Source organism: Heterodontus francisci, chromosome 36, assembly GCF_036365525.1.
Source record: "Heterodontus francisci isolate sHetFra1 chromosome 36, sHetFra1.hap1, whole genome shotgun sequence".
Taxonomy (NCBI): domain Eukaryota; kingdom Metazoa; phylum Chordata; class Chondrichthyes; order Heterodontiformes; family Heterodontidae; genus Heterodontus; species Heterodontus francisci.
The window spans coordinates 33,643,322-33,670,203 of record NC_090406.1 but is presented as its reverse complement, the minus strand read 5'-3'; the positions used below and the strand labels follow the sequence as shown (position 1 = coordinate 33,670,203).

General features: G+C 45.0%; 1 protein-coding gene across 1 annotated transcript in view; it reads left to right on the top strand.

Moving 5' to 3' along the window:
- The window catches only part of rx1 (retinal homeobox gene 1), a 126,614-nt gene extending 102,133 nt beyond the window's left edge, over positions 1 to 24,481 (top strand). The window contains exons 5-9 of the mRNA XM_068015901.1: positions 15,953 to 16,075; positions 17,325 to 17,410; positions 17,469 to 17,746; positions 20,060 to 20,310; positions 24,038 to 24,481. Of these exons, the coding sequence (XP_067872002.1) occupies positions 15,953 to 16,075; positions 17,325 to 17,410; positions 17,469 to 17,746; positions 20,060 to 20,310; positions 24,038 to 24,481 (1,182 nt within the window). The remainder of the gene's footprint in view (positions 1 to 15,952; positions 16,076 to 17,324; positions 17,411 to 17,468; positions 17,747 to 20,059; positions 20,311 to 24,037) is intronic.
- Positions 24,482 to 26,882: the final 2,401 nt, after the last annotated feature.

Here is a 26,882-nt window from a genome sequence, read left to right as displayed (position 1 = left end):
GGTGGTATTTTACTCAGTTTGTTAGTGTAGGGGAGGGGGGGTATTTTACTCAGTGTGTTAGTGTAGGGGAGGGGGTGTATTTTACTCAATTTGTTAGTGTAGGGGAGGGGGTGTATTTTACTCGGTGTGTTAGTGAAGGGGAGTGGGCGTATTTTACTCAATTTGTTAGTATCGGGGAGGGGGGTGTATTTTACTCAGTGTGTTTGTGTAGGGGAAGGGGGGGGTATTTTACTCTGTGTTTGTGTCGGGGAGGGGGGGTATTTTACTCAATGTGTCAGTGTAGGAGAGGGGTGTATTTTACTCAGTTTGTTAGTGTAGGGGAGGGGGGTATTTTACTCAGTTTTTTGTGTAGGGGAGGGGGATATTTTACTCAGTGTGTTAGTGTAGGGGAGGGGGGTATTTTACTCAGTTTGTTTGTGTAGGGGGGGTATTTTACTCAGTTTGTTAGTGTAGGGGAGGGGGGTATTTTACTCAGTGTGTTAGTGTGGGGGGAGGGGGGGGTATTTTACTCAGTGTGTTTGTGTCGGGGAGGGGTGGTATTTTACTCAGTGTGTTAGTGTAGGGGAGGGGGTGTATTTTACCCAGTTTGTTAGTGTAGGGGAGGGGGGGTATTTTACTCAGTGTGTTAGTGTAGGGGAGAGGGTTTATTTTACTCAGTTCGTTAGTGTAGGGGAGGGGGGGGGGTATTTTACTCTGTGTTTGTGTCGGGGTGGGGGGGTATTTTACCCAGTTTGTTAGTGTAGGGGATGGGGGCTATTTTATCAGTGTGTTAATGTCGGGGAGAGGGGGTATTTTACTCAGTTCGTTAGTGTAGGGGAGGGGGGGGTATTTTACTCAGCGTGTTAGTGTAGGGGAGGGGGGTATTTTACTCGGCGTGTTAGTGTAGGGGAGGGGGGTATTTTACTCTGCGTGTTAGTGTAGGGGAGGGGGTGTATTTTACTCAGTGTGTTAGTGTAGGGGAAGGGGGGGCTTTTTACTCTGTGTTTGTGTCGGGGAGGGGGGGTATTTTACTCAATGTGTCAGTGTAGGAGAGGGGGGTATTTTACTCAGTTTGTTAGTGTAGGGGAGGGGGGTATTTTACTCAGTTTTTAGTGTAGGGGAGGGGGATATTTTACTCAGTGTGTTTGTGTCGGGGAGGGGTGGTATTTTACTCAGTGTGTTTGTGTCGGGGAGGGGGTGTATTTTACCCAGTTTGTTAGTGTAGGGGAGGGGGGGTATTTTACTCAGTGTGTTAGTGTAGGGAAGAGGGTGTATTTTACTCAGTTCGTTAGTGTAGGGGAGGGGGGGGTATTTTACTCTGTGTTTGTGTTGGGGAGGGGGGTATTTTACTCAGTGTGTTAGTGTAGGGGAGGGGGGTATTTTACTCAGTTTGTTAGCGTAGGGGAGGGGGGGTATTTTACTCAGTTTGTTAGCGTAGGGGAGGGGAGTATTTTACTCAGTGTGTTAGCGTAGGGGAGGGCGGGTATTTTACTCAGTTTGTTATTGTAGGGGAGGGGGGTATTTTACTCAGTTTGTTATTGTAGGGGAGGGGGGTATTTTACTCAGTGTGCTAGTGTAGGGGAAGGGGAGGTATTTTACTCTGTGTTTGTGTCGGGGAGGGGGGGTATTTTACTCAGTGTGTTAGTGTAGGGGAGGGGGTGTATTTTACTCAATTTGTTAGTGTAGGGGAGGGGGTGTATTTTACTCGGTGTGTTAGTGAAGGGGAGTGGGCGTATTTTACTCAATTTGTTAGTATCGGGGAGGGGGGTGTATTTTACTCAGTGTGTTTGTGTAGGGGAAGGGGGGGGTATTTTACTCTGTGTTTGTGTCGGGGAGGGGGGGTATTTTACTCAATGTGTCAGTGTAGGAGAGGGGGGTATTTTACTCAGTTTGTTAGTGTAGGGGAGGGGGGTATTTTACTCAGTTTTTAGTGTAGGGGAGGGGGATATTTTACTCAGTGTGTTAGTGTAGGGGAGGGGGGTATTTTACTCAGTTTGTTTGTGTAGGGGGGTATTTTACTCAGTTTGTTAGTGTAGGGGAGGGGGGTATTTTACTCAGTGTGTTAGTGTGGGGGGAGGGGGGGGTATTTTACTCAGTGTGTTTGTGTCGGGGAGGGGTGGTATTTTACTCAGTGTGTTAGTGTAGGGGAGGGGGTGTATTTTACCCAGTTTGTTAGTGTAGGGGAGGGGGGGTATTTTACTCAGTGTGTTAGTGTAGGGGAGAGGGTTTATTTTACTCAGTTCGTTAGTGTAGGGGAGGGGGGGGGTATTTTACTCTGTGTTTGTGTCGGGGTGGGGGGGTATTTTACCCAGTTTGTTAGTGTAGGGGATGGGGGCTATTTTATCAGTGTGTTAATGTCGGGGAGAGGGGGTATTTTACTCAGTTCGTTAGTGTAGGGGAGGGGGGGGTATTTTACTCAGCGTGTTAGTGTAGGGGAGGGGGGTATTTTCCTCGGCGTGTTAGTGTAGGGGAGGGGGGTATTTTACTCGGCGTGTTAGTGTAGGGGAGGGGGTGTATTTTACTCAGTGTGTTAGTGTAGGGGAAGGGGGGGGTATTTTACTCTGTGTTTGTGTCGGGGAGGGGGGGTATTTTACTCAATGTGTCAGTGTAGGAGAGGGGGGTATTTTACTCAGTTTGTTAGTGTAGGGGAGGGGGGTATTTTACTCAGTTTTTAGTGTAGGGGAGGGGGATATTTTACTCAGTGTGTTAGTGTAGGGGAGGGGGGTATTTTACTCAGTTTGTTTGTGTAGGGGGGTATTTTACTCAGTTTGTTAGTGTAGGGGAGGGGGGGTATTTTACTCAGTGTGTTAGTGTAGGGGAGAGGGTTTATTTTACTCAGTTCGTTAGTGTAGGGGAGGGGGGGGGTATTTTACTCTGTGTTTGTGTCGGGGTGGGGGGGTATTTTACCCAGTTTGTTAGTGTAGGGGATGGGTGCTATTTTATCAGTGTGTTAATGTCGGGGAGAGGGGGTATTTTACTCAGTTCGTTAGTGTAGGGGAGGGGGGGGTATTTTACTCAGCGTGTTAGTGTAGGGGAGGGGGGTATTTTCCTCGGCGTGTTAGTGTAGGGGAGGGGGGTATTTTACTCGGCGTGTTAGTGTAGGGGAGGGGGTGTATTTTACTCAGTGTGTTAGTGTAGGGGAAGGGGGGGGTATTTTACTCTGTGTTTGTGTCGGGGAGGGGGGGTATTTTACTCAATGTGTCAGTGTAGGAGAGGGGGGTATTTTACTCAGTTTGTTAGTGTAGGGGAGGGGGGTATTTTACTCAGTTTTTAGTGTAGGGGAGGGGGATATTTTACTCAGTGTGTTAGTGTAGGGGAGGGGGGGTATTTTACTCAGTTTGTTTGTGTAGGGGGGTATTTTACTCAGTTTGTTAGTGTAGGGGAGGGGGGTATTTTACTCAGTGTGTTAGTGTGGGGGGAGGGGGGGGGTATTTTACTCAGTGTGTTTGTGTCGGGGAGGGGTGGTATTTTACTCAGTGTGTTAGTGTAGGGGAGGGGGTGTATTTTACCCAGTTTGTTAGTGTAGGGGAGGGGGGGTATTTTACTCAGTGTGTTAGTGTAGGGGAGAGGGTTTATTTTACTCAGTTCGTTAGTGTAGGGGAGGGGGGGGGTATTTTACTCTGTGTTTGTGTCGGGGTGGGGGGGTATTTTACCCAGTTTGTTAGTGTAGGGGATGGGGGCTATTTTATCAGTGTGTTAATGTCGGGGAGAGGGTTTATTTTACTCAGTTCGTTAGTGTAGGGGAGGGGGGGGTATTTTACTCTGTGTTTGTGTCGGGGTGGGGGGGTATTTTACCCAGTTTGTTAGTGTAGGGGATGGGGGCTATTTTACTCAGTGTGTTAGTGTAGGGGAGAGGGTTTATTTTACTCAGTTCGTTAGTGTAGGGGAGGGGGGGGGGTATTTTACTCTGTGTTTGTGTCGGGGTGGGGGGGTATTTTACCCAGTTTGTTAGTGTAGGGGAGGGGGGGTATTTTACTCAGTGTGTTAGTGTAGGGGAGAGGGTTTATTTTACTCAGTTCGTTAGTGTAGGGGAGGGGGGGGGGTATTTTACTCTGTGTTTGTGTCAGGGTGGGGGGGTATTTTACCCAGTTTGTTAGTGTAGGGGATGGGGGCTATTTTATCAGTGTGTTAATGTCAGGGAGAGGGGGTATTTTACTCAGTTCGTTAGTGTAGGGGAGGGGGGGGGTATTTTACTCAGCGTGTTAGTGTAGGGGAGGGGGGTATTTTCCTCGGCGTGTTAGTGTAGGGGAGGGGGGTATTTTACTCGGCGTGTTAGTGTAGGGGAGGGGGTGTATTTTACTCAGTGTGTTAGTGTAGGGGAAGGGGGGGGTATTTTACTCTGTGTTTGTGTCGGGGAGGGGGGGTATTTTACTCAATGTGTCAGTGTAGGAGAGGGGGGTATTTTACTCAGTTTGTTAGTGTAGGGGAGGGGGGTATTTTACTCAGTTTTTAGTGTAGGGGAGGGGGATATTTTACTCAGTGTGTTAGTGTAGGGGAGGGGGGTATTTTACTCAGTTTGTTTGTGTAGGGGGGTATTTTACTCAGTTTGTTAGTGTAGGGGAGGGGGGTATTTTACTCAGTGTGTTAGTGTGGGGGAGGGGGGGGTATTTTACTCAGTGTGTTTGTGTCGGGGAGGGGTGGTATTTTACTCAGTGTGTTAGTGTAGGGGAGGGGGTGTATTTTACCCAGTTTGTTAGTGTAGGGGAGGGGGGGTATTTTACTCAGTGTGTTAGTGTAGGGGAGAGGGTTTATTTTACTCAGTTCGTTAGTGTAGGGGAGGGGGGGGGTATTTTACTCTGTGTTTGTGTCGGGGTGGGGGGGTATTTTACCCAGTTTGTTAGTGTAGGGGATGGGGGCTATTTTATCAGTGTGTTAATGTCGGGGAGAGGGGGTATTTTACTCAGTTCGTTAGTGTAGGGGAGGGGGGGGTATTTTACTCAGCGTGTTAGTGTAGGGGAGGGGGGTATTTTCCTCGGCGTGTTAGTGTAGGGGAGGGGGGTATTTTACTCGGCGTGTTAGTGTAGGGGAGGGGGTGTATTTTACTCAGTGTGTTAGTGTAGGGGAAGGGGGGGGTATTTTACTCTGTGTTTGTGTCGGGGAGGGGGGGTATTTTACTCAATGTGTCAGTGTAGGAGAGGGGGGTATTTTACTCAGTTTTTAGTGTAGGGGAGGGGGATATTTTACTCAGTGTGTTAGTGTAGGGGAGGGGGGGTATTTTACTCAGTTTGTTTGTGTAGGGGGGGTATTTTACTCAGTTTGTTAGTGTAGGGGAGGGGGGTATTTTACTCAGTGTGTTAGTGTGGGGGAAGGGGGGGTATTTTACTCAGTGTGTTTGTCTCGGGGAGGGGTGGTATTTTACTCAGTGTGTTTGTGTCGGGGAGGGGGTGTATTTTACCCAGTTTGTTAGTGTCGGGGAGGGGGGGTATTTTACTCAGTGTGTTAGTGTAGGGGAGAGGGTGTATTTTACTCAGTTCGTTAGTGTAGGGGAGGGGGGGGGTATTTTACTCTGTGTTTGTGTCGGGGAGGGGGGGTATTTTACTCAGTTTGTTAGCGTAGGGGAGGGGGGTATTTTACTCAGTTTGTTAGCGTAGGGGAGGGGGGGTATTTTACTCAGTGTGTTAGTGTAGGGAAGAGGGTGTATTTTACTCAGTTCGTTAGTGTAGGGGAGGGGGGGGTATTTTACTCTGTGTTTGTGTTGGGGAGGGGGGTATTTTACTCAGTTTGTTAGCGTAGGGGAGGGGGGTATTTTACTCAGTTTGTTAGCGTAGGGGAGGGGGGGTATTTTACTCAGTTTGTTAGCGTAGGGGAGGGGAGTATTTTACTCAGTGTGTTAGCGTAGGGGAGGGGGGGTATTTTACTCAGTTTGTTATTGTAGGGGAGGGGGGTATTTTACTCAGTTTGTTATTGTAGGGGAGGGGGGTATTTTACTCAGTGTGCTAGTGTAGGGGAAGGGGAGGTATTTTACTCTGTGTTAGTGTCGGGGAGTGGGGGTATTTTACTCAGTGTGTTAGTGTAGGGGAGGGGGGGTATTTTACTCAGTTTGTTAGTGGAGGGGAGGGGTGGTATTTTACTCAGTTTGTTAGTGTAGGGGAGGGGGGGTATTTTACTCAGTGTGTTAGTGTAGGGGAGGGGGTGTATTTTACTCAATTTGTTAGTGTAGGGGAGGGGGTGTATTTTACTCGGTGTGTTAGTGAAGGGGAGTGGGCGTATTTTACTCAATTTGTTAGTATCGGGGAGGGGGGTGTATTTTACTCAGTGTGTTTGTGTAGGGGAAGGGGGGGGGTATTTTACTCTGTGTTTGTGTCGGGGAGGGGGGGGTATTTTACTCAATGTGTCAGTGTAGGAGAGGGGGGTATTTTACTCAGTTTGTTAGTGTAGGGGAGGGGGGTATTTTACTCAGTTTTTAGTGTAGGGGAGGGGGATATTTTACTCAGTGTGTTAGTGTAGGGGAGGGGGGTATTTTACTCAGTTTGTTTGTGTAGGGGGGGTATTTTACTCAGTTTGTTAGTGTAGGGGAGGGGGGTATTTTACTCGGCGTGTTAGTGTAGGGGAGGGGTGTATTTAACTCGGCGTGTTAGTGTGGGTGAGGGGGTTATTTTACTCAGTTTGTTAGTGTAGTGGAGGGGGGTATTTTACTCGGTGTGTTACTGTGGGGGAGGGGGGTATTTTATTTGGTGTGTTCGTGTGGGGGAGAGGGACTATTTTACATGGCTTGTTCGTGGGGGGGGGGAGGTACTTTACCCGTTGTGTTAGTGGGGGTGGGGGGTATTTTACCCGGAGTGTTAGTGGGGGTGGGGGGGTATTATACCCGGTGTGTTAGTGGGGGAGGGGGGTATTATACCCGGTTAGTGGGGGAGCGGGTTATTTTACCCTGTGTGTTAGTAGGGGAGGGGGGTATTTTACTCAGTGTGTTAGTGTGGGGGAGGGGGGTATTTTACTCAGTGTAGGGGTGGGGGGGATATTTTACTCCGTTTGTTAGTGTCGGGGAGGGGGGGGTATTTCACTCAGTTTGTTAGTGTAGGGGAGGGGAGTATTTTACTCAGTGTGTTAGTGTCGGGGAGGGGGGGTATTTTACTCAGTTTGTTATTGTCGGGGAGGGGGGTATTTTACTCAGTTTGTTAGTGTAGGGGAGGGGGGGTATTTTACTCAGTGTGTTAGTGTAGGGGAGGGGGGGTATTTTCCTCAGTTTGTTATTGTAGGGGAGGGGTGGTATTTTCCTCAGTTTGTTAGTGTAGCGGAGGGGGGGTATTTTACTCAGTTTGTTAGTGTAGGGGAGGGGGGGTATTTTACTCAGTTTGTTATTGTAGGGGAGGGGGTATTTTACTCAGTTTGTTAGTGTAGGGGAGGGGGGGTATTTTACTCAGTTTTTTAGTGTAGGGGAGGGGAGTATTTTACTCAGTGTGTTAGTGTAGGGGAGGGGGGGTATTTTACTCAGTTTGTTAGCATAGCGGAGGGGGGGCTATTTTACTCAGTTTGTTAGCGTAGGGGAGGGGGGGGTATTTTACTCAGTTTGTTAGCGTAGGGGAGGGGAGTATTTTACTCAGTGTGTTAGCGTAGGGGAGGGGGGGTATTTTACTCAGTTTGTTATTGTAGGGGAGGGGGGTATTTTACTCAGTGTGTTATTGTAGGGGAGGGGGGTATTTTACTCAGTTTGTTAGTGTAGGGGAGGGGGGGGTATTTTACTCAGTTTGTTATTGTAGGGGAGGGGAGTATTTTACTCAGTTTGTTATTGTAGGGGAGGGGGGGTATTTTACTCAGTTTGTTAGTGTGGGGGAGGGGGGTATTTTACTCAGTTTGTTATTGTAGGGGAGGGGGGTATTTTACTCAGTTTGTTAGTGTAGGGGAGGGGGGATATTTTACTCAGTTCCTTAGTGTAGGGGAGGGGAGTATTTTACTCAGTGTGTTAGTGTAGGGGAGGGGGGGTATTTCTCTCAGTGTGTTCGTGTAGGGGAGGGGGGGTATTTTACTCAGTTTGTTAGTGTAGGGGAGGGGAGTATTTTACTCAGTGTGTTAGTGTAGGGGAGGTGGGGTATTTTACTCTGTGTTATTGTAGGGGAGGGGGATATTTTACTCAGTTTGTTAGTGTAGGGGAGGGGGGGTATTTTACTCAGTGTGTCAGTGTAGGGGAGGGGGGGTATTTTACTCAGTTTGTTAGTGTAGGGGAGGGGAGTATTTTACTCAGTGTGTTAGTGTATGGGAGGGAGGGTATTTTACTCAATGTGTTATTGTAGGGGAGGGGGGGGTATTTTACTCAGTATGTTAGTGCAGGGGAGGGGGGGTATTTTACTCAGTTTGTTAGTGTAGGGGAGGGGGGGTGTTTTACTCAGTGTGTTATTGTAGGGGAGGGGGGTTATTTTACTCAGTGTGTTAGTGCAGGGGAGGGGGGGTATTTTACTCAGTTTGTTAGTGCAGTGGAGGGGGGGTATTTTACTCAGTTTTTTAGTGTAGGGGAGGGGAGTATTTTACTCAGTGTGTTAGTGTAGGGGAGGGGGGGTATTTTACTCAGTTTGTTAGCGTAGGGGAGGGGGGGGTATTTTACTCAGTTTGTTAGCGTAGGGGAGGGGAGTATTTTACTCAGTGTGTTAGCATAGGGGAGGGGTGGTATTTTACTCAGTGTGTTAGCGTAGGGGAGGGGGGATATTTTACTCAGTTTGTTAGCGTAGGGGAGGGGGGGTATTTTACTCAGTTTGTTAGCGTAGGGGAGGGGGGGTATTTTACTCAGTTTGTTAGCGTAGGGGAGGGGAGTATTTTACTCAGTGTGTTAGCGTAGGGGAGGGGGGGTGTTTTACTCAGTTTGTTATTGTAGGGGAGGGGGGGTATTTTACTCAGTTTGTTAGTGTAGTGGAGGGGAGTATTTTACTCAGTGAGTTATTGTCGGGGAGGGGGGTATTTTACTCAGTTTGTTAGTGCAGTGGAGGGGAGTAGTTTACTCAATGTGTTATTGTAGGGGAGGGGGGTATTTTACTCAGTTTGTTCGTGTAGGGGAGGGGGGGTATTTTACTCAGTTTGTTAGTGTAGGGGAGGGGGGGTATTTTACTCAGTGTGTTATTGTAGGGGAGGGGGGTTATTTTACTCAGTGTGTTAGTGTAGGGGAGGGGAGTATTTTACTCAGTGTGTTATTGTAGGGGAGGGGGGGTATTTTACTCAGTGTGATAGTGTAGGGGAGGGGAGTATTTTACTCGGTGTGTTATTGTAGGGGAGGGGGGGTATTTTACTCAGTGTGTTAGTGTAGGGGAGGGGAGTATTTTACTCAGTGTGTTAGTGTAGGGGAGGGGAGTATTTTACTCAGTGTGTTATTGTAGGGGAGGGGGGGTATTTTACTCAGTGTGTTAGTGTAGGGGAGGGGGGGTATTTTACTCAGTGTGTTATTGTAGTGGGGGGGTATTTTACTCAGTGTGTTAGTGTAGGGGAGGGGGGGTATTTTACTCAGTGTGTTATTGTAGGGGGGGGGGTATTTTACTCAGTTTGTTAGTGTAGGGGAGGGGAGTATTTTACTCAGTGTGTTAGTGTAGGGGAGGGGGGGTATTTTACTCAGTGTGTAGGGGAGAGGGGGTATTTTACTCAGTTTGTTAGTGTAGGGGAGGGGGCTATTTTATTCAGTGTGTTAATGTGGGGGACGGTGGCTATTTTACCCGGTGTGTTAGCGTGGGGGGGTGGGGGTATTTTCCCCGTTGTGTTAGCGTGGTGGGGATGGGTATTTTACCCGGTGTGTTCGTGGGGTTGGGGGTATTGTACCCAGTGTGTTAGCGGGGTTGGGGCTATTTTACCCGGTGTGTTAGTGGGGTAGGGGGGTATTTTACCCGGTGTGTTGGTGGGGGTGGGGGGGTATTTTACCCGGTGTGTTAGTGGGGGAGGGGGCTGTTATACCCGGTTAGTGGGGGAGGGGGTTATTTTACCCGGTGTGTTACTGTGGGGGAGGGGATATTTTATTTGGTGTGTTATTGTGGGGGAGAGGGACTATTTTACATGGTTTGTTCGTGGCGGGGGGGGGGGTATTTTACCCGTTGTGTTAGTGGGGGTGGGGGGGTATTTTACCCGGTGTGTTAGTGGGGGAGGGGGGTATTTTACTCAGTGTAGGGGTGGGGGGGGGTATTTTACTCAGTTTGTTAGTGTCGGGGAGGGGGGTATTTTACTCAGTTTGTTTTTGTAGGGGAGGGGGGGTATTTTACTCTGTTTGTTAGTGTAGGGGAGGGGGGTATTTTACTCTGTTTGTTAGTGTGGGGGAGGGGTGTATTTTACTCCGTGTGTTAGTGTGGGGGAGGGGGCTATTTTATTCGGTATGTTAATGTGGGGGAGGGTGGCTATTTTCCCCGTTGTGTTAGCGTGGTGGGGGTGGGTATTTTACCCGGTGTGTTAGTGGGGTTGGGGCTATTTTACCCGGTATGTTAGTGGGGGAGGGGGGTATTTTACCCGGTGTGTTAGTGGGGTGGGGGTATTTTCCCCGGTGTGTTAGTGGGGTGGGGGTGGGTATTTTACCCATTGTGTTAGAGTGGGGGGGGGTGGCATTTTACCCGGTGTGTTAGAGGGGGTGGGGGGGTATTTTACCCGGTGTGTTAGTGGGGGTGGGGGGGGTATTTTACCCGGTGTGTTAGTGGGGGCGGGGGGGGTATTTTACCCGGTGTGTTAGTGGGGGCGGGGGGGGTATTATACCCGGTGTGTTAGTGGGGGAGGGGGGTATTATACCCGGTTAGTGGGGGAGGGGGTTATTTTACCCTGTGTGTTAGTAGGGGAGGGGGGTATTTTACTCAGTTTGTGATTGTAGGGGAGGGGGTATTTTACTCAGTTTGTTATTGTAGGGGAGGGGGTATTTTACTCAGTTTGTTAGTGTAGGGGAGGGGGGGTATTTTACTCAGTTTTTTAGTGTAGGGGAGGGGAGTATTTTACTCAGTGTGTTAGTGTAGGGGAGGGGGGGTATTTTACTCAGTTTGTTAGCGTAGGGGAGGGGAGTATTTTACTCAGTGTGTTAGCGTAGGGGAGGGGGGGTATTTTACTCAGTTTGTTATTGTAGGGGAGGGGGGTATTTTACTCAGTGTGTTATTGTAGGGGAGGGGGGTATTTTACTCAGTTTGTTAGTGTAGGGGTGGGGGAGTATTTTACTCAGTTTGTTATTGTCGGGGAGGGGAGTATTTTACTCAGTTTGTTAGTGTGGGGGAGGGGGATATTTTACTCAGTTTGTTAGTGTGGGGGAGGGGGTATTTTACTCAGTTTGTTATTGTAGGGGAGGGGGGTATTTTACTCAGTTTGTTAGTGTAGGGGAGGGGGGGTATTTTACTCAGTACCTTAGTGTAGGGGAGGGGAGTATTTTACTCAGTGTGTTAGTGTAGGGGAGGGGGGGTATTTTACTTTGTTTGTTAGTGTAGGGGAGGGGAGTATTTTACTCAGTGTGTTAGTGTAGGGGAGGGGGGGGGTATTTTACTCAGTTTCATATTGTAGGGGAGGGGGGGTATTTTACTCAGTTTGTTAGTGTAGGGGAGGGGAGTATTTTACTCAGTGTGTTAGTGTAGGGGAGGGGGGGTGTTTTACTCAGTTTGTTAGTGTAGGGGAGGGGAGTATTTTACTCAGTGTGTTACTGTAGGGGAGGGGGGGTATTTTACTCAGTTTGTTCGTGTAGGGGAGGGGAGTATTTTACTCAGTGTGTTAGTGTAGGGGAGGTGGGGTATTTTACTCTGTGTTATTGTAGGGGAGGGGGGGTATTTTACTCAGTTTGTTAGTGTAGGGGAGGGGGGGGTATTTTACTCAGTGTGTTAGTGTAGGGGAGGGGGGGTATTTTACTCAGTTTGTTAGTGTAGGGGAGGGGAGTATTTTACTCAGTGTGTTAGTGTAGGGGAGGGGGGGTATTTTACTCAGTGTGTTATTGTAGGGGAGGGGGGGTATTTTACTCAGTATGTTAGTGTAGGGGAGGGGGGGTATTTTACTCAGTTTGTTAGTGTAGGGGAGGGGAGTATTTTACTCAGTGTGTTAGTGTAGGGGAGGGGGGCTATTTAACTCAGTTTGTTAGTGATGGGGAGGGGGGTTATTTTTCTCAGTGTGTTATTGTAGGGGAGGGGGGTTATTTTACTCAGTGTGTTAGTGTAGGGGAGGGGGGGGTATTTTCCTCAGTTTGTTAGTGTAGCGGAGGGGGGGTATTTTACTCAGTTTGTTAGTGTAGGGGAGGGGGGGTATTTTACTCAGTTTGTTATTGTAGGGGAGGGGGTATTTTACTCAGTTTGTTAGTGTAGGGGAGGGGGGGTATTTTACTCAGTTTTTTAGTGTAGGGGAGGGGAGTATTTTACTCAGTGTGTTAGTGTAGGGGAGGGGGGGTATTTTACTCAGTTTGTTAGCGTAGGGGAGGGGGGGTTATTTTACTCAGTTTGTCAGCGTAGGGGAGGGGAGTATTTTACTCAGTGTGTTAGCGTAGGGGAGGGGGGGTATTTTACTCAGTTTGTTGTGTAGGGGTGGGGGGTATTTTACTCAGTGTGTTATTGTAGGGGAGGGGGTATTTTACTCAGTTTGTTAGCGTAGGGGAGGGGGGGTATTTTACTCAGTTTGTTAGCGTAGGGGAGGGGGGGTATTTTACTCAGTTTGTTAGCGTAGGGGAGGGGGGGTTATTTTACTCAGTTTGTTAGCGTAGGGGAGGTGAGTATTTTACTCAGTGTGTTAGCGTAGGGGAGGGGGGGTATTTTACTCAGTTTGTTGTGTAGGGGTGGGGGGTATTTTACTCAGTGTGTTATTGTAGGGGAGGGGGTATTTTACTCAGTTTGTTAGTGTAGGGGAGGGGAGTATTTTACTCAGTTTGTTAGTGTGGGGGAGGGGGGTATTTTACTCAGTTTGTTAGTGTGGGGGAGGGGGGTATTTTACTCCGTTTGTTATTGTAGGGGAGGGGGGTATTTTACTCAGTTTGTTAGTGTGGGGGAGGGGGGTATTTTACTCAGTTTGTTATTGTAGGGAGGGGGGGTATTTTACTCAGTTTGTTAGTGTAGGGGAGGGGGGGTATTTTACTCAGTTCCTTAGTGTAGGGGAGGGGAGTATTTTACTCAGTGTGTTAGTGTAGGGGAGGGGAGTATTTTACTCAGTGTGTTAGTGTCGGGGAGGGGGGGTATTTTACTCAGTTTCTTATTGTAGGGGAGGGGGGGTATTTTACTCAGTTTGTTAGTGTAGGGGAGGGGAGTATTTTACTCAGTGTGTTAGTGTCGGGGAGGGGGCGTGTTTTACTCAGTTTGTTAGTGTAGGGGAGAGGGGGTATTTTACTCAGTTTGTTCGTGTAGTGGAGGGGAGTATTTTACTCAGTTTGTTAGTGTAGGAGAGGGAGGGTATTTTACTCAGTTTGTTACTGTAGGGGAAGGGGGGTATTTTACTCAGTTTGTTAGCGTAGGGGAGGGGGGGTATTTTACTCAGTTTGTTAGCGTAGGGGAGGGGGGGTTATTTTACTCAGTTTGTTAGCGTAGGGGAGGGGAGTATTTTACTCAGTGTGTTAGCGTAGGGGAGGGGGGGTATTTTACTCAGTTTGTTGTGTAGGGGTGGGGGGTATTTTACTCAGTGTGTTATTGTAGGGGAGGGGGTATTTTACTCAGTTTGTTAGTGTAGGGGAGGGGAGTATTTTACTCAGTTTGTTAGTGTGGGGGAGGGGGGTATTTTACTCAGTTTGTTAGTGTGGGGGAGGGGGGTATTTTACTCCGTTTGTTATTGTAGGGGAGGGGGGTATTTTACTCAGTTTGTTAGTGTGGGGGAGGGGGGTATTTTACTCAGTTTGTTATTGTAGGGGAGGGGGGTATTTTACTCAGTTTGTTAGTGTAGGGGAGGGGGGGTATTTTACTCAGTTCCTTAGTGTAGGGGAGGGGAGTATTTTACTCAGTGTGTTAGTGTAGGGGAGGGGAGTATTTTACTCAGTGTGTTAGTGTCGGGGAGGGGGGGTATTTTACTCAGTTTCTTATTGTAGGGGAGGGGGGGTATTTTACTCAGTTTGTTAGTGTAGGGGAGGGGAGTATTTTACTCAGTGTGTTAGTGTCGGGGAGGGGGGCTGTTTTACTCAGTTTGTTAGTGTAGGGGAGAGGGGGTATTTTACTCAGTTTGTTCGTGTAGTGGAGGGGAGTATTTTACTCAGTTTGTTAGTGTAGGAGAGGGAGGGTATTTTACTCAGTTTGTTAGTGTAGGGGAGGGGGGGTATTTTACTCAGTGTGTTACTGTAGGGGAGGGGGGGTATTTTACTCAGTGTGTTTGTGTAGGGGAGGGGGGGTATTTTACTCAGTTTGTTAGTGTAGGGGAGGGGAGTATTTTACTCAGTGTGTTATTGTAGGGGAGGGGGGGTATTTTACTCAGTGTGTTAGTGTAGGGGAGGGGAGTATTTTACTCAGTGTGTTATTGTAGGGGAGGGGGGGGGTATTTTACTCAGTTTGTTAGTGTAGTGGAGGGGAGTATTTTACTCAGTGTGTTATTGTAGGGGAGGGGGGGTATTTTACTCAGTTTGTTAGTGTAGGGGAGGGGGGGGTATTTTACTCAGTTTCTTATTGTAGGGGAGGGGGGGTATTTTACTCAGTTTGTTAGTGTAGTGGAGGGGAGTATTTTACTCAGTGTGTTATTGTAGGGGAGGGGGGTATTTTACTCAGTTTGTTCGTGTAGGGGAGGGGGGGTATTTTACTCAGTTTGTTATTGTAGGGGAGGGGGGGTATTTTACTCAGTGTGTTAGTGTAGGGGAGGGGAGTATTTTACTCAGTGTGTTATTGTAGGGGAGGGGGGGTATTTTACTCAGTTTGTTAGTGTAGGGGAGGGGAGTATTTTACTCAGTGTGTTAGTGTAGGGGAGGGGGCGTATTTTACTCAGTGTGTTAGTGTAGGGGAGGGGGGTATTTTACTCAGTTTGTTATTGTTGGGGAGGGGGGGGTATTTTACTCAGTGTGTTATTGTAGGGGAGGGGGGGTATTTTACTCAGTTTGTTAGTGTTGGGGAGGGGAGTATTTTACTCAGTGTGTAGGGGCTATTTTATTCGGTATGTTAATGTGGGGGATGGTGCCTATTTTCCCCGTTGTGTTAGCGTGGTGGGGGTGGGTATTTTACCCATTGTGTTAGAGTGGGGTTGGGGGTATTTTACCCGGTGTGTTAGTGGGGTTGGGGCTATTTTACCCGGTGTGTTAGTGGGGTGGGGGTATTTTCCCCGGTGTGTTAGTGGGGTGGGGGTGGGTATTTTACCCATTGTGTTAGAGTGGGGGGGGGGGTATTTTACCCGGTGTGTTAGTGGGGTTGGGGGTATTTTACCCAGTGTGTTAGTCGGGTTGGGGCTATTTTACCCGGTATGTTAGTGGGGAGGGGGGTATTTTACCCGGTGTGTTAGTGGGGTTGGGGGTATTTTACCCAGTGTGTTAGTCGGGTTGGGGCTATTTTACCCGGTATGTTAGTGGGGGGGGGGGGTGGTATTTTACCCGGTGTGTTAGTGGGGTTGGGGGTATTTTACCCGGTGTGTTAGTGGGGTTGGGGGTATTTTACCCAGTGTGTTAGTCGGGTTTGGGCTATTTTACCCGGTATGTTAGTGGGGAGGGGGGTATTTTACCCGGTGTGTTAGTGCGGTGGGGGTATTTCCCCCGGTTTGTTAGTGGGGAGGGGGGTTATTTTACCCGGTGTGTTAGTGGGGAGGGGGCAGAGGCTCCAGTCTCTTTTTTCAGTTTTTCTACTGCAGGAGCTTTTGATTAATCGCAGAATTAACTTGTCTGATTTTCCTTGTTAAATTATATAAAAATATAATAATTTTGGATACAGATTTCTTTGTTTTTTTAACAATTCTCTCTCGAGTTGTCGAATTAAATTAACATTTCGTGGAAGTTGTATATTACATGACCATTTCTTGTTCTCTTTCCCATTCCCTGCCTCACTCAGCCCTGCTTGCTTCCCACCAGTGACATGTTTTTAAACACACTCTCCATCACACTATGGCCTGACTTCTTTATTTCAGATTTCCAGCATCCGCAGTATTTTGCTGTTGCCTGATTTATTTCCCTGTTTTCGAGCTCGCTGTTGTTCTCTGTTGTCCCTTCATCGGAGATTCTCAAAGGCGTTTCTGTACAAGAGAAATCCTTCACACCCATATTCAATCTTACCTGAAACTGAAGGTAATAAAAGTTCATATCGGAGTAAGTTCAAATACCTTGCCAAATATCCGCAGTTGCTGAGGATGAAAGTTAATATTTTTCACCAGTCCAAAAATATGAAATCAAATCTAGAAACTTACAAAGCCACGAATACCTGCGATATTTTTGGATCTGTTACTTTTTGAACTGGTCAGCAGCTGTCTTGTATACTGTGGAAACGAGTGGAGTTTTATATAAACTCTACATCAATGATACAAGCCCCACTTTACCAGCTATTCTAAAAGTGACAGAATTATTGGATAAATATTTCGGGTAAATCAGTATTGTGTGGAAATGAGTTCTGGAGAAATAAGTTCTGAAAGAGGGGACCAGTGAAGGTTAAGCCGCCTTTTCCTTTTGCAAATAATAACTGACCTGCCTTTATATCAGAGTTAAAGCACCGGGTCTTCGGTTTTCCTTTTACCCTTGAAAAAAAACCTCTTTTCCATAAACACAATCCAAGTAGATACAAAGAGGAGGAAATAAACGCAGATTGTCTCCAACATGCATTTTCTTTATTTGTTTTCCCCTGATTATACAGTATTACAGTAATGTAATTAGGAAGGGGTCCTACTTCTCGATCATTCTGTGTTTGTGAAACGAACTTGGGACGGTGGAGGGGTAAAACGGCTTCTCCGCCCTCAAACCCAAACACGAAAGTGTTGTCTAAATATTTGATTCACACTCAAGGCACCAGTTTACAAAGTGAATATTTCCTACAGAGATGAGAGTTCATTAAGAGAACCCCTCCTCTTCCTCTGAATTGTAACTTGAAGTATAGGGTATTTACAGCAATTACTGCATTTAAAAAAACTCGTGTCAATCACTGTCAGGAGGATGTCTCTCCTAATAATCAGCAACGCTAATCCCCGGGGATTTATTCCTTTCCCCCTCGTATACAGACATCTGGATAGCTTAAAAGATTGAGGGACCGCTATTGGGAATGTTATCGGGAGACACTTGGAGGTAAAAGGAAATAAACTGAGTGCAGGGGGCGCTTTGATGGAGCGGAGTTCTTCATGGTCGTGCTTTTATTTCATCAAAGGTAACCTGCCCATTCTTGAGACTTTATTGGTTGCTGGTGAGATCCCTCCCGAAATGCTAATATTTTATATTTAAAAGTAAGGAACGGCAGCTCAGTTTTTAACTTGCCAACTGGCCGGATTGTGAACTTCCAAAGCTTTAAATTCAGAGTTTCTGTTTATTTTTGTGATTCTTCTCTAATTTCGCTGGCGTTTTGATCATTTTTGAGCAAGTCTTTAAAGCTTTTGAATGTCGAGATCTGCACCTGCCTTCGCAATCATTGGATTTCCTTGGAAAGTTGTTTGCGACGAAATTGTAAGCCAGGTGTTTGCAAAGATTTGTTTTTTTTTTGTTACTGTTTGTGTTTTTGAAGCCTGGATGCGTCGTTCGAGCCTCAAATGAACGGCGTGGACGAGACCTCCCTGTCCCCCAGCAGCTTCCACGAAATGGTTAAGAGCCCAGGCGCCTGTTCGCGAGTTCACAGCATCGACGTGATCCTGGGATTTGCAAAGGATCAACCCCTGCTCAGCTCCGCACCCCTCTCTTCCAAATCCCTTCAAGAGACGGGGCAGCCCCAGCAGACTGTGTGCGACAACCGTATTCCTGCCCTCGGGCTCCGCGAGGTGACCGGGGGGCCTCACGCTTTTGACGGTAAGATTACAGTACCAAACATTTTCAAACTTTCCCCATAAACTTTAGGTCGTTGATTTATTTTTGTGTGGAAGCGGCGCAGAAACAAATACCTCAAGTTTTACCATTATAACCAGTTGTACAGCATCACCTTGGGCGTTAAGGGAATATAAATCGGCAAAATAGTAAACAGAACCAAATGTCAAAGGGGTGTGAATAACAATTAACCATCTATACCAGTCTTGGACATTGTAACCCCATTGTACACTACTACACATAGTTTAAATACAGATACAATTCCTGAAAGTTACTATATATGATTTGGTCGTTGTATTATTCATCCTCTTTATGTATCTTGTGATACTCAACACTTCATATTACTATTGGGTGTTTCCCCCATGGACTGGGATACCTTATAATCACATCTTTTCTTGTAAACTTTAAGTAAAGACTAGGAAAACATAATATAGTGCATAATATAAATAAAATGCAATATAAATTAATTATAGCATAATTTCATCCAGTCAATTCATAGCTTTAAAGTTTATGTATAATAATGCAATTTTTAAAAGCCCGTGACTAAAGTCTGACATTTTGTTGTAATGTTTTAGACACAAAATGGAATTTGAATTATTCTGTCACTTGGGCACCCAGACTTAATTTCTTTGAAACTGACAGGGTTAAAGAATAACTCCTAAGGGGGGGGGGGGGGGGGGGAGTGCTCCCCTATTTCAGAGATTGACCTAAGAGAAGTTTATCAGATTCCTGACAGTTCGTCACCCTGCTCTGTAAAACCTGGCGGAACTTTGAAAAGCAATAATCTCCCCGCATTAAGACTGACCATTTATTAAATGGGATCACAAGGATCTTAAACATCGCTTCTCAAATCTAAAATAAATCGAGATGAAGAGCTCCTTTTCCATAGACACAGTCCCGCTGGGTAACTTGCTGCATAAACACCTGTCCTGGGGATAAGAGCGAATTTCATTTGGGATGTACAATCAGACTTTCCACTTTGGAAATAGCGAAGACCTTCTGGAGAGTGTTGTAACGGTTCTCATAGATCGGAATTCGGATTCATTCATTCCAAACTACTCAGCTTAATCTAGAAATACAGAAATAAGCACAGCTTCAACCTCCAGAATCCAACCTATTCAATATCAGACCCGAGCTCGATTACTAAACCGCTTCTAATTTCCCTGCTCTGTATAAACCTTGTTTTACACTTTTTGAGGCGCGCACTGTTAATCGGATTTTTAAAAAACTCAGTGATCACATTTGGAAGCAAGTATGAAGAGATCTAACTGAACCTTATACCCGGAGTCTGAGTCCAGATTTATACAGGACATATTATACAATGTAATATTAGTTGGTGAATCGATGCAAAACTCCCCTCACATACATTTAGAGAGCGCCAGCTTCATTTATCAAACCTTCCTCTGTTCGTCAGTTTTGCTGCAACGCATTCCTGTTCTAATACAGTCAATTGCATGAACCTGTTCTGAATGTCCCAGTAACTTCCACAAACTAACATTTTGGACTAATTTTTTGTTGCTTTGTTATGAATTATTTTGCTCTTATTATTTATGTTGTCTCGGGGATTTTTTGTGTGAAAGTTTTGCTCCGTCGGATGATTTCGTTCGCGTTTTTAGTTTCACGGCCAGTGAGTTCCTTCCATGTGAAGAGAGGGAGATAGAAATGTAAGAATCGATTCACAAACAGAAAGGGAGGAGGGGAGGGAAACCTGGGGATAACAGGGTATCGGGGAGATCAGGGTCCGCTTGGTCTGTCTTGAGGGTCTCCTGTTTTATGACTCACAAACAACCGCCTCCTGCCATTTAACAAAGTCCATCTCAAATACCCGAATCACTAAACATTCGATACAGAATAACTGGGATGAGAAGCGAGGCGAGGGGCGTAGGGAATAACCCCTTGCGGGAAAGTTGGTGCTCACACTTCCAATTGGATATAAAAATACAAAATGTTAATTGCAGTTATTATATTCCCGGCAAATCGACAAAACGGCGAATTTAAAATCGAACAAACCAGATACTGAACAGTGAGATGCGAGAAAAGTTGTGAATAGTCTCCTCCTGTTGCTGTATACTCCTGTGATTCTCATTAAACTGCTGATAAATATGCAGAAAATGGAAGCAGCCGCTTCATGTTAAAGATTTTAATACCATAATTATTTACTATTTGTAACTTGGCTGCAGAACTGAGAGAGAATTTGTTAGTTAGTCTCACTCAGTGAAATGACAGTTTCTTGCCGTTTCATCTCTAAACTTGGGGAGATGTTTTCTGTCGTTTTAATGTTTTGTTTTCTCTCTTCAGATTCTGGGGTGGTGTTGAACAAATGTGGAGAGGATCTGAGTGAGCTCACCAGCAGTACAGAGAGTGAGGACAAAGCCGATCAGAAAATGGACGAGGAGCCGCCCAAGAAGAAGCACAGGAGAAACCGCACCACCTTCACCACCTACCAGCTCCATGAACTGGAGAGAGCCTTCGAGAAATCCCACTACCCCGATGTGTACAGCAGAGAGGAGTTAGCCATGAAGGTCAACCTACCTGAGGTCCGGGTGCAGGTGAGACTGAAGACACAGGCAGCAGAATTGAAGCAGCGAAATAGGGACAAGTAAATAGAGCGGTCAAAGAGCCAACTGGCGAAGATAGAAAGTACAGAAAAGTGATTATATATTGGGGAAAAGGAAAGACTAGGTCGGAATAGATGGAGAAAAGAGAGCAAAGAAAAAGTACAGGATTAGAGAGAAAGAGAGGGGACACAGGTTAGTAACAGAAGAGAGAAAACAGTGAGAAAATAAAGTGATAATAGAGTGTACAAGGAGAGCAGATACATAGGCAGATAAAATGTAGAAAGAAGGAGGATAGTTGAGTGCAATTACAGTGAAATAGAAACAGAAATGAGAACACTGAGGGTGAAATTTTGTAAGAGAATGCAGAAAAAGCCAAATATAGAGAGATACAGCAGAGAGAGAGAAACTGAGCGAACAAAACATCTGTATAGATCGAAAATACACAGAGAAAAAAGAAAACAGAGCTAGAGAGGAGGAAAATAAGAGAGAAGTAAAATAAATAGAAAACAGACAAATAGAAAGAGAAGCCAGAGTGAGAGAAAACAAAGAGAACAGAACAAAAGAAATAAAACAGAGGGACAGGAATAGCAAATACAGAGAAAACAGAACCAAAATATTACACAAGGAGAAAATAGGAAGCAAAACATAGAGAGTGAAAAGAGAGAGACAGAGGAAACAGGGATGGTTATATGAAAAGGAAGAATGTGCAGGGTTATGGGGAGAAGGCAGTGGAATGGAACTGGGGGAATTGCTGTTTCAGAGAGGCATTGCAGACACGATGGGCTGAACGACCTCTTTCTGTACTGTAACGATTTTGTGATTCTGTGAATGGAAAGATCATATCTAATCAGTTTACAGAGAGGATAGTGAATATATGAATGGGCTATGCAGGGAAGTGTTTAAAACTCATTTTCGTAAGTGGTTAGACAAACATTGACAAGAAAATCAATTGAGGAACATAGGTAGTGAATTGTGTATTTTGTTTTTGACATGCTAGATGGATAGATATAATATTTTATAGCCCTGTCCATCTATGAGTTAAATATTGGAGCACTACCCCAGGACCTGAGCACCTAATCTAGGCTAACACTGCAGTACTGCATTGTCGTAGGTGCCGTCTTTCAGTTGAGACTTTGAACTGAGGTCCCATCTGTCCTCTAAAGTGGATGTAAAAGATTCCATGGCATGATTTGAAGAAGAGCAAGATAATTTTCCCTAATGTCCTCAATAGCATTTATTGCTAAAACAGATTATATCGTCCCCTATCCCATTGCTGTTAGTGGGATCTAGCTGTGTGCACATTGGCTGATGCGTTTCCCTACGTTACAACACTGACTACACTCCAAAAGTACTTAATTGGCTTTGGGATATTGGGAAAGGAGCTAATAAAATGGAAATTCTGGTTTGAACACTGGACACTAATTATGGCAGCATTTAACAGATATCTAGTGTTGCTATGGGAGATGAAATGATAGGGAAAAAAATGAAGGGCCAAGTCTGGCTGATAAATGGATGTAAGAAAAATTGTTTGGCAGGTTAACCAATCAGTAGATTTTACCAATGGAATTCGGAGACTTTTTGTTAATCTCTCAGATTGCCTGTTCGTTTTAGCAGCTGCAGGTATGCATCTTGTCTTGGCAGCCATTTCCCATGCTACAGCCGCATGCTGCAAAATGCAAGCAGGAATTTTGTCTGGAGACCGCCAAAAACAGTTTATGCAAGGCTGTCCCAGGAACTGGGGTCAGTGATGAATCATTCAGCCTGCTCACTACGCATACACCACGGATTGGGTCATAGATGTTGGGACCCACTGCATTGTTTGGGCTCACACTTGAACAACAAGCACTTCAGCAACAAACTGGAGGGTGACCGATAATCATTGAACTGGACCCCAGTAGATGTGTTCATCTTCAGGAGAAGGGCGAGGGGGAATTAGTCCCCTAGAACATTTAACTCATGAGTACCTGAAGAATAAGTGAATGGACTTCTTTGATCAGGAGTGGATTATTTTTCTGACTCCCCCTAGATATTCTAATTACATTTTTTTACTAGTTTCCTATGTTTATCTTCAACAAATATACATCCTGCTTTAACTGCACTTAAATTGCCTGAATATATCAGCTCTGGTGCTTTTGTCTCTGTTTGGAGCCTGATCTGGTTGCTCTCCTGCCTATTGATGCTATGGCCTAAGCCAGGGGCAGATGAGAGGAGGAATTTTTCTCTGTTAATTGTTCAGTTATCTTTGGCAAAGATAAATGTTTCTGTTCATCATGGTTAGGAATGGACAACCTTCCTGTTTTAGGTAGCCGTTGTCAACATCAGGCATTCACGCTATGGCCAAGACAATAGTCCCAATGATGTACCCCAACCCTGTCACTTTAACCCACCCCTATTTTCAAATGGCACAATCAATTTTTGCTTATCTTATTTGAAATTGGAATGAAACTCACTTACACAAATCCCTGTCATGTCACAGGGAACATGTCATGTGTGAGGCTATATGTTGGGTGGAGCTAAAACAATAAAATATTCATTCTATTGAATTGTGCTCTCCTGGTAATTAAATCCATATTGGTCAGTTTGCCTTGCACTACAGTAGATTTTTCCCCAGTGGCACAGTGAGTGAGGCAGCCCATGGCGTGCAGATAAATTAACTGATATGAGGCTGCTAGGTTTGAGTTCTGTCCTGCTAATCAATTCCAGGACACTATGTAGAGAGCTACAATTGGCCTCAGCACTCCAGGGCTAAGGATAGAACTATTGAAGTTTACATCACAAAGAGAGGCCACTCTGCCCATTGTGTGTGTCCCAACACCTTTGCTAAAGCAATCCAGAACTAATCTCACTGCCAATATTCTCCACATAGCCTTGTATCCCACTCTGTCCAATTTTCTCATAAAAGATGCAATGATCTCTGTTTCAACCACGTCCTGTGGCAAAGTATTTCATGCTCCACCCCTGTATGGAAAGAAATTTCACCTAACCACTCTCCTAATTTTCTTAGTGGCAATTTTAAATTGCTGACTTCTCATCATTGAGTCCCCAACTATATCAAAAACTCTTCATAATTTTAAAGACTCCCAGTACCTCAAGTCTTTTCTCAAAACTATAGTTTCCCATTCCTGACAGCAACCTTGTCAGTCTATACTCTACACTCTTTATGTTTTTAATGCCTTTTCAAAAAGGGGGCACTTAAAAATGCACATAGTATTCTAAGTGTGACCTAACCAATATTATGTACAAATTTGTTATTACTTCTTTACATTGTTATCCTGTGCCCTTATTTATAAAGTCCAAAGTTCTGTTGACCTCTTTGTGGCTTTGTTTAGCTGCACTCGCCCTTTCAGTGAGTTATATATTTGAACCCCTCAGTCTCTTTGTTCATGCATGTCCTTCAGTGTCTTTCCATTAACTGAATTCGGAAAAGCAGCCAATGTTTTCACTCAAAGCACTGTCTACTGGCTTCTAAAGGAAATGTGTGGGTATCAGCTGGAGACCAGTTGTTATGCCCCCATTATGAAAACTGGCCATTGGGTGCAGTCCTATGAGGGCAGCCAGAGCCATGTAACTGTACCCCAACATGAATTAGAACTTTCAGGGGAGGAGAGCAGAAAATTGGGTTGGGATGTTGTGCATGGAGGGGAGTTTAAGCTAATATGTGCATTATGTATTCTGCATAAATCATCCCTTCAAAATGTTTTTCTTTTAAAAATCACAGGTATGGTTTCAAAATAGGAGGGCAAAGTGGAGGAGACAAGAGAAGATAGAGGCTAGCACAATGAAATTGCATGATTCTCCCATGCTGTCCTTCAATAGACCACCAATGCCCTCCAGTGTTGGACCCATGAGCAATTCCCTCCCACTGGACCCTTGGCTGACATCTCCCATCTCTAGTGCAACCTCAATCCACAGTATACCCGGTTTCATGGGGGCACCTCAAGGCTTACAGACCAGTTACTCGGGTCATACATTCTTAAATTCTCCACCACCAATGGCCCAGACAATGCAGTCCATGGGACCTCCACCCTACCAATGTGCAACAACATTTGTGGACAAATATCCTTTGGAAGATGTAGACCAGAGAAGTTCCAGCATTGCCTCCTTAAGGATGAAAGCCAAGGAGCATATTCAGTCCATTGACAAAAGCTGGCAACCCATCTGATGGAAAGTTACCAGCTGTAGACAGACTGTTAAGAACAATTTCTTGGTTGAAATGGCAATGCGATGGCAGCCTCCAGCTCCAGAATGACTTCAACCATCATGAATCAATAGTCATGACAACAATTGCCTGGATCTTAAAAGCCACCACCATAATCTGGGGCACAATAAAACTATAAATTGTGACTGGTTTTAGTTACAAGCCAAAGGATCAATTTTATCTTTGATTAATAAGGCAACACTCCAGTGCTACAGGGAGAATATACAGACACGACTGCTTTCTATGCTTTTCTACCATCATGAAGCAGTAGCAAAATGTTGTCTTCCATTACCGTCCCAGTGTAGATCTATTGAATCTTCTAGATAATGTGCAATTCTTTTTATATTATTGAGAAACCTAAGTGAAGGGGCAAAGCCCACAGTGCAGGACACCGCCAAGGTTGAAAAGGGTAGAAGAAAAAACAAGAAATAGTGGCTAGATAACGCCAAGCTTGTAAGTTATAAAAGCTTGTAGATTATAGGAGGCAAGGAAGATGAGGAGTTCCACAGTTTTCAAATCCTGGAAGAGAATGAATAGCAGTAGGAGATGGCATGGTGAATCTGGATTTCAACACAGCAAGGATGCAGAGTGGATCAACGTGGGCTTTCATTTCTTCTTGTCTTAAAGATTATTTTCTTTAAAAAAGGACTACATCACTGTCAAATAGTTATTTGAAAAGAACTGTCAACTTTAGCAGGCAAAAGACGTGTACAGTACTTTCTCATTGGGTCTTACATTTGACTTCTTGTGAATAAATTTTATTTTGAATCTCGTGTGAAAAATGTTCTAGAATATTGGTCAATGGTATGACAGAAAATTACATCTCAAATCTGTCAGGTCACCAGACAGTTGAAGTCCCGTCTATTGAGCACTGCTGCAGTGAGGCAGTGTCAATTGGATCTCTTGCACATATTTTAGTACTTCTGATACATTTTTTAAACTTTTTTTAAAGTTTGATTGCTTGTGCTCATCAGAGTGAGGAGTGTTTGTGCTGGGGAATGGAATACTTTCCCACGTAGGCACCCAGTGCCAGCGTCAAACTTGGATGCAAGTTAGATACAAGATATAATTTTTTTTCTATTTTCCCTAATCATGCATTCCCAGATCAAGTATAGCACAGACTGATACAGAGTAAAACATCATCTACACTTGGAACATACGAATAGGAGTCGGCTATTCAGCCCTTCGTACCTGTTTAGCCATTCAATTAAATCATGACTGACCTGTACAACTCCATTTATCCACCTTTGCTCCATATCCCTTGATAATCTCATTGAATGTGGAGTGCTCTGGGACATCCAAAAAGATGCTATAAAAATGCAAATTTTTATCTTCACTCACCAGAAAAAACTTGCTGAGTTGTCAGGAGCTCGCTCTTGTGTTTTGGGTATTCAGTGTTAGTAGTTGACGTTACACTATTAGGACCTCCTGTGACAACTATGTTCTTTTTTTTAAAAAAAACTTTATTAAATGAAATGTTCAGAATTAATTTTTCCAAAGTTCTTTATGAAAAAGGGAAATGGAAATTGGGCCTGGAATATTCAGCTATCCCTGGCTGTTTAAACGAAATACACAGGAAACAGTCTATGAAAAGCATGGATTGCTGCACACAGGGCCTGGGACAGTGTGCAATCATATGCATGCTCAGGCTAGGCTTGCCAACCCTCCAGGATTAGCTTGGAGTCACCAGGAATTAAAGATTAATCTCATGGACATTGTTGTGAAAAACCTGTGGTAAATATCATATAGGCCTTGAAAAGAAATACTCCACTTGTAAATATAAAAGGACCCAACTGGTATTGTTGTGAAGGCAGTGAGACTCAACTTTTACAGAGTTTCATAACTTTCTGTCTGGTTAAAAGTAAAAAGGAGAGGATTTCCTCACTCATAGCTATTGGAAATCCGGTTCTGTGACTTCCAACAGAAGTGCTGGCAGGTAAAATAAACCAGGGGAAGGTTCAGCACCCCTAGGAGCTATTGAATAAAATGTAAAATCACCAGGAAAGAAATTCAACTGCTGCAGAAATCGGCTTCATAATATAAACAAGGGTAGATTTCACTACACAGTAATCAGTAATAGTATCAGGCAAAGAGTCTTGTGATATAAACCCAGTACAAGATCATCGGGATACCTTACAATAGCAGACAGGAATGTGACTGTAACTGAAAGTTAGATCAACTAAAACATTGCATGTCTGCCTTCACAGTAAATCTGACTACTGCAGAAACCAGTGTCACAATATAAACAGGGCAGATTGTAGAGCACAGTAACTAATCTTTGCAATGATAAGTACATACCCCCAATATTTCCTAGAAGTGTGAGTTGAATGGATATCTTAGAGTTTTGGTTGACTATATTTGGGGA